The sequence below is a fragment of the Leuciscus leuciscus genome, assembly GCF_965113295.1.
Source record: "Leuciscus leuciscus genome assembly, chromosome: 11".
NCBI lineage: Eukaryota > Metazoa > Chordata > Actinopteri > Cypriniformes > Leuciscidae > Leuciscus > Leuciscus leuciscus.
The window spans coordinates 16271024-16279179 of NC_138735.1; the positions used below are offsets into that span (position 1 = coordinate 16271024).

At 37.3% G+C, this 8156-nt stretch overlaps 1 protein-coding gene across 2 annotated transcripts in view; it reads left to right on the forward strand.

Annotated features, from left to right (window-relative positions):
- The window catches only part of stau2 (staufen double-stranded RNA binding protein 2), a 125380-nt gene extending 117499 nt beyond the window's left edge, over positions 1-7881 (forward strand). For both annotated transcript variants that reach the window (XM_082184871.1, XM_082184872.1), the window contains exon 15: positions 6685-7881. In XM_082184871.1, coding sequence (XP_082040997.1) covers positions 6685-6778 — 94 coding nt within the window. In that variant the 3' untranslated portion in view covers positions 6779-7881. The remainder of the gene's footprint in view (positions 1-6684) is intronic.
- The last annotated feature ends 275 nt before the right edge of the window (positions 7882-8156 follow it).

Below are 8156 nucleotides of genomic sequence, written 5' to 3' on the forward strand. Positions count from 1 at the left end.
TTCACTCAGTGTGCAGTGTGAGAGAGGGAGTGGCCTGCGCTGTGTTCACTCAGTGTGCAGTGTGAGAGGGGGAGTGGCCTGCGTTGTACTCACTCAGTGTGCCGTGTGAGAGGGGGAGTGGCCAGCTGTGCTCACTCAGTGTCAGGGTGAGAGGGGGAGTGGCCAGCTGTGCTCACTCAGTGTCAGTGTGAGAGGGGGAGTGGCCTCTGGTCCTGCGCTGTGCTTACTCAAGGCTTGTTTGACTTCATGCAGCTCTGCGCAGAATGATCGGCAGCTGACTTGAAGCAGTGCATGCCGGTTAGAAATTTTGTCCGACTTGATACAGCGCTGACGCCACGTAACTGTGACGTATGCCATCAAAGTACCGCAAGAGCGATTCGAGAGAAGCCGGAGAACTCAGCCAGCGCAGCTTCTCAAGAGCAGCTGCACGAGGTCTGATGACGACACAGCTGATGACGACAATGATCACGTGTTTCGTGTTTATTCAAACACCTTTAGTTCCTCTAAAGTTCACAAATCAGTTTTTTTATAAAAGTAAAAACTCTTTTCATGTAGTTGCGATGTTATATTGTGTCATGTTTATCAAATTAAAACTGATTAAAAAACGTAGACTCCACTTCATTGATAGTAGCTTAAGTTGAACTTTATTCTTGTTCAAACAGACGCTGTATGAAGCAGTACATAAAGTATTGAAAGAAAATGTCTCTGAAACATCTGTGTATTATTTGGCAAATATTGCATTTATTTCACTTCAGCTGTGGTCAGACATGGGCAGTATTTCAATTAAATGTATTTTAAATACGTATTTAATTACTTTAGTGTATTTTGTAATTTGTATTTTGCAGGTGTGGAAAAAATAAAATGTAGTTTGTAACAAAATATTTTGAGGGAGTGTATTTAGAGTATTTCAAATACTTAAATACTTAAGAAAAATCACCATATGCTTATCACCATAGTAAATGATTTTGCCATATTTGGTCTGATGTTGGCAATGGCAATGTCCAGGTTAGATGCACAAAAATCACGTGACACCCTGTAGACCGGGCTCCCTCCAAGAAGTGAATGAGTTTTGAACACAGGAGAAGTGGCGCTGCTCCTCTTAAAAACGGCATTAAAGGGTTAGTTCACCCAAAAATGAAAATTCTGTCAGTGATTACTCTCCCTCATGTTGTTCCAACCCCGTAAGACCTTCGTTCATTTTCGGAACACGAATTAAGATATTTTTGATTAAAGCTACACTGTGTAATTTTTTTTGTTGATTCTTAGCAAAAAACACTTAGTTCTTTCAAAAATGTATGTGCTTATTAATGTATATTTACTTCTTTCAAGTAATAAAGTATTCTCGTAAGTTTATAATCTGCCATTGAATGTACATACGGGTGAGGGGTTCGAATGCCGGTTGCCATGTTGCCCCTCCATCTTGAAACTACATTAGCCAAAGAGGGACATACCTGTAAATTCAAGCTTCGTCTTTCGTGCTTTACACTCAGTGGATGGAGGATCACGCCTATTTTTGAAGACATGTAGCAGAGTCGCCAAGGAAGCGAAAGAGAGAATGCCTGCTTTCTTCTCGGCAGGTAATCCAGCCTATTTGTGTAAATTCGAAGTTTTATAGTTGCTTGTCTAACCATAGCATGGTTGTGCATAACGCCAGAACGACCTCTAGTATACCATGCATTACTTTTCCTCACGTCAATGGTGAAAAAGTATTGTTTACCTTGTAACATAAATTTGTGCTGCGACGGACCACAGGTGATAGTTTTAAAGGCGCAATTGGACGAAGTCGAACTGGAAGCTATGTTAATCTTGGAATAATACGGCCACCGTAGGAGTTAAAACGCCCTCGAAATTGAAAGGAACAGAAACTAATATTCACTGGGTAGTCATATACAATTTCACCGCTAGATGGGGGAAATTATCACACAGTGTAGCTTTAAATCTGAGAGCTGGATCACTCCTCCATAGGCTTCTAAGACATTATAACTTGCTGGCCCAAAAAATTTATTAAAGACATTGTTAATATAGTCCAAGTGACTCCAGTGGCTCCATCTTAAGTTTATAAAGCGACGAGAATACTTTGTGTGCGCAAAAATAACGACTTTATTCCACTTTTCATTTCCTTCTCTCTGGGCCTTGAGTTTTTTCATGTAGTATAACTGCGCAGAGCGTCTGTGTTGTACGTCACACGTAGGCTCACTATTGGCCGACGCTTGTCATGTGTGTGATGCGTGTGACGTACAACACAGACGCGCTGCGCTAAAACACTACGTGAAAAAACTCGAGGCCCAGAGAGAAGGAAATGATTAGTGGAATAAAGTCGTTATTTTTGTTTTGTTTTTGTGCACAAAAAGTATTCTCGTCGCTTTATAAACTTAAGATTGAGCCACTGTAGTCACTTGGACTATATTAACGATGTCTTTAATACATTTTCTGGGCCAGCAAGTTATAGTGTCTTAGAAGCCTATGGAGGAGTGATCCAGCTCTCAGATTTAATCAAAAATATCTTAATTTGTGTTCTGAAGATGAACGAAGGTCTTACGGGGTTGGAACAACATGAGGGTGTAATTACTGACAGAATTTTCATTTTTGGGTGAACTAACCCTTTAAGATTATTGTGGGAGTATTTTTGTATTTTCAAAATACTAATTACTTGTATTTTATTTAAATAAATTTTTCACATCAGTATTTTGTATTTTATTTTGTTACATTTCATGAGCCAGTATTTGTAGTTTGTAACAAAATAGTTTTTGATGTATTTGTGCCCACCTCTGGCTGTGGTAAAGTATGCAAACACCACTTTCTGCAAAAACCAGAAAGTGTCCGACTTCACGTGTCCGTTTGCAGCTTCTCCCTGCCTGCACACGGCTACTCTCGCCGATCGGTTACATCCAGCCGCAGCCGATGTCGAACACACCTTCAGTGTGCAGTGTGAGAGGGGGAGTGGCCAGCGGTTAGAGCGGCAAAAGCCAATGTGTGCTGCTTTTACAGATATATTTACCAATATCTTTTGCATTTCTAATACAAACAACGTCAGACTTGGCACTGCACTTACTCGTGCCCGTAGCAAGACACATGTCAAGTTTGAGATCCATCGGACTAACGGTTCGAGAGATATGCGAATAATAGACACACACACACACACAGACAGACCGAAAGACGCTCCTGTAATTGATAGATAGATATAATATTCAGAAGTAAACAGTGTAGCTGACTTACATCCACAAATGAATAAGCGGGACGATTCAGGGAGCAGGCTACACAGTGAACTCCGAAAAAACGCTACGCTTGAGCAAACAGTTTGTGAATAGGCTGCTACAAATGATGGCCGTGAATAAAATACAGTATTCAGAAGTAAACTGTGTAGCTGACTTAATGTTTAGCTGACAGAGTGTTTGTCAGAATGTTTATTTTTAAACCACAACCTTCTAAGTGCTTCTTTTACCGATATATTTAATGATATCTTTTGCATTTTTAATACAAACAACGTCAAACTTGGCACTGCACTTACTCGTGCCCGTAGCGAGACACCTGTCAAGTTTGAAATCCATCGGACTAACGGTTCGAGAGATATGCGAATAACAGACACACACACACACACACACACACACACACACACGTTTCTGTGATAGATAGATAAGATAGATAGATAGATAGATAGATAGATAGATAGATAGATAGATAGATAGATAGATAGATAGATAGATAGATAGATAGATAGATAGATAGATAGATAGATAGATGTAGGCCTATATTTAGTTTACACAGTGAATACTTTGCAGTGACTTTTTTTTTTTTTTTTACTTAGGATAGTATTAGTTTTTTGTGATATTGAAATTGGTGACAAGAATTCTGAAATTTCAATGGTAACAAAAATCACAAAAATCTTTTTTTAAAGCAAAAATAATAGGGGTAGGCAAAAAAATCGATTCACATATGAATCGCGATTCAAACGTTACCGATTCAAAATCGATTCATAGAATTCCAAAAATCGATTCTTGTTTTTTTTTTTTTTTTTTTTTTTTAAATATACATTTTTTGGTATTGTCCTGAAATGAGTTCAGCTTGCCATTCCCATAGATGGCGCTGCATCGAATTCACACTTACGCCTGCACACTCTTGTCATAGCCAAAAGAAGAAGTGCAGCCGAAGCGGAGCAGAAGGATGGCTGGCTGGCTGGCTTTGTGGCGTGTCTGTTTTTATTTCGGCTCCCATGTTAACAGGTTAGAGCTTGCACACAGCCTGCGTGACACGCGCGTCTCAGGTGTGGCCCGAGTCGTGCGGAAAACGTGTGCATGCTAGAAATAGAACCGACGCCTATTTTTCTCCGTGTTGGAAGCGTTTCCAGGCAAAATAGAATGTTTATATGTCATTTTGACACGAATATTCATATTAATAAATGACATTTTGATGTTTGAAAGTCTAGGTTTTGACATAAATGCAGATATAATGTAGGCTTATTGTATTTTTTTTTTATCGATTTTCAAAAATTGCACCTGTCAATACAGAACGAAATATTCTGTAGCCTATTTTGCCGTCAATAGCCTACTCCTTAAACTACATTTAGCAGTATTGTTTGTTTAATCTGACTACAGCACTTTAAAGCTAAATGTAAAAAAAAAAGAAAAGAAAAAAGTATTTAAGTTTTAATTTAAACTTGAATTAAATGTATTCGAAAGCTGGCCAAAGCTTGGCACTTTGCACTGTTTAGTTGCAAAAGTTTTTATGAAGACAAAGTAATATCAAACTTCATTTAATTTGTTATTTATTTTCTTTTAAATTGTATGTCTACTGCAATCACGCAGGAAAAAGTCAACTACATTTACATACTGTGAATCGTTTTTTGAATCGAGAATCGTTTTTGAATCGAAAATCGATTTTGAATCGAATCTTGAGACTAAAAATCGGTATCGAATCGAATCGTGAAATTTTCTGAATCGTGCACCCCTAAAAAATAACTATATCATGATATATATATCATTATCGTGAAATAAAATTACTCATATTGTGATGTAAGATTTTGGCTATTGGAACTACAGGCTATTGGAAGGAGCCCTTAAACTTCCTGTTTCGGTAGGAAACATGTCAGCGCAGCAAAGAGAACTACTCGTCAACCCATTTTATGTGGTATTTAGTTAGTACTCACTCGCACACACACACACACACACACACAGTATAGTAAATATCAGTGGCAGGTGGAGCTCCTTTCTGATTTTGAGCTGCAGAGACGGACATGATTTGTCCTTTAAATGTCAACGTCTGAAACCTGGCAGCTCATTTCACTTAATCACTAAAAGGATTATAGACACACACACAGACACACACACACACACACACACACACACTATATATATACTGGCTGAGCTTATCAAATTCACAGAGCACTTGATGCACACGCACACAATATGCATTTTCCTTCAGTGGTGTTGCCCACTTCCCCAATCTGTCCAGCCGCAGTGGAAACCCTCACACCACTGAACTTCATGTCTTTGCATGATCTTTATCCTCCTGTAATCAGAGGGATTGCTGTGGGAAAAATGAATCTCTGTCATATCCGTGATGAACAGGGCGCTGGAGAATGAAATATGAGAATGGAAATGATAGACACACCAGAACGGAAATCACTCCAACCCGTTCAAGAATATTTTCATAGTAGGTGTGCCTAGGAAAAGGTTAGAGAAATGTTTATTTACAGTGGCTTCAGCTTCTCAGTGCAGCCGTGAGCTAGAACAGAACAAAGAGGAGAAATTACCCAGTTCAGCAGCCCATATAGGTCACAATGAAAGGGGCTGATGGGAAGGAAACACTTCAGTAACAATCATTAAGATCCATTCTACTGTTCCTCACTACCGTTCAAAAAGTTTTTATGATTTTTTACAATTTATTTGATAAAAAATACAGTAAAAACTGGTATGTGAAATATTATTACAATACAAAATAATGGTTTTCTATTTTAATGTACTGTATGTAAAATGTAATTTATTCCTGTGGTGACGGCTGAATTTTCAGCATCATTACTCCAGTCTTCGGTGTCACATGATCCTTCAGAAATCATAATAATATGCTGATTTGCTTCTTAAGTAAGTGATTTGGTGCTGGGTAATGTTTTTGTGGAAAGTGTGATACATTCTAAGTTCTAAAAAGAACACCATTTGTTTAAAATAGAAATCTTTTTCAACATGAATAAAAGCCTTTACAGTCACTTTTGATCAATTGAATGTGTGCTTGATGAATACAAATTTGACCATACTTTTGAATGGTAGTGCTCATTATGAAATATGAATTCATAATGTTTATTATTTATTTTATTATACTTAATTTTTTTATCGTTTGCCTTTATATTGATTACGGATTTGATATATAAATCTGTATTTGTATATTTTATATTAACTGTATTATTTATTACTTGCTGTTTTTAGGTATTGTATTATATATGTATATTATTGTATTGTATTATTATTAGTCCTGTCAAATCAATTAATCATGATTAATCGCATCTAACATAAAAGTTTGTAAATACAAAAAAAAAAATTGTGTGTATATATATATATATACTGTATGTATGTATGTATATGTATGTATGTATGTGTAACAACTTTTATGTTAAATGCAATTAATCGGTTTGACAGCATTATTGTTATCATCTAACAGCATTGGTGGTTAATCATAATTAATCTTCATTTGCAGACAAGCGAAACGTCTGGCCGAGAGGACAGACAACAAACCGACTAACTCAGGCACCACTGCTCAGGACTGCAAGGATTCAAAGGCCGTCGTCTAGGAGCTGATCCCACCCTTCTGCCCCGAAAGCCCCCACGACCGCCGCTGCATCCTTCTACACGTGTCAACATGCAATATGGTGGATGTGTCTCATGAATACGAAATGACAAAAAAAAAAAATAATGCATTCTTTGAGTCTATGTGAAGACAACACTATCTTAACACAACATTTATTTACTCTAGAGTTAACTAAAAAGAGCAAGCAAGTGAACTTAAAAAAAAAAATTATAAAAATGTAATGCATGGTAATGTTTAAAAATCAAGGGAAATTTCCCCATTTGATAGATGTTTGAATATTATTTTCACCTTGCCTCGAAGTGATATGGATTTAAACAGGCTTATGTCATGCCATTAGTATAAACAAAACATTATTGGGGAAAACAAAGTTGTGTATCTTAGTTGGGGGGGTTATATTATTTTCCTTTTCTCTTTAATCTATGAATAATAATGCTTGAGTATTTAAGTATTAACCAATGCCAGTGCTGTGAAGTCGTAGTTGTTGTCTTCATATATAGTCACCCAGCTTACCGTGTATGCTGACATAAAGCATTCATCTATCTATATGGATGTATATGACTTGTAGAAAATCATACGCAGAGGAAAAGAAAAACATATACTACGAGTGTAAACCAATGGATAAAGCTGACGCTAGAGGTGAGCAGCACAGGATCACAGCGAAACAGCTGATACACGGTATCCAGTTGAACAAACTTGCCTCTTGCCTTCTATAAAGTTTCTTTGAAATTAGAATTTCATTCAAGATTCTTGACAGAAACACAAGAGGCCCTGCATAGTGATCCGTGCCTCTTTAGCAAAGTCCTGTTTGACGATTGTTCTCTTCTTCCTTCGGTTTTGTCCAGCACATCTACACCTATGTTGTGTGTTGTATTGACTCGATACATCAACTGAGTGCTTTTAAGGACTGCATTCTGGAGAAAAGAGAGGCTATAGACAGGCTGTCTTTTCGAAACGAAAGAGTCATAGAATTATCTGAAACTGGTAACTCACTGGAAGAGGGTTTTTCTCTCCCTGAAGATATACAGTTTTATAACAGACTTGTCAGTTACTTAAAATGCAGTAAAATCACGTCAGTTCATGTTGAAACCATTGTTGTCTGTTGTCTTCTTTTCCAATCGATTTTACATTTTATGCCATGATGTTTCTAATAGTTTCTATACATTTCCAGGTTTAAATGGAAAAAGAAAATCCCACATTTTATCCCATATTTTATGTCCAAAAGACTGAGATTTATGGACCCCAATGTACATAAATCCAGAAAAATTGGTATCTAACACATCTTGATAAGTTCCGAATTATCATGTTCTTTGTCGCTACACAACCGGATTCATATTTTCCAGCCAACACATGGGTGTGAATTA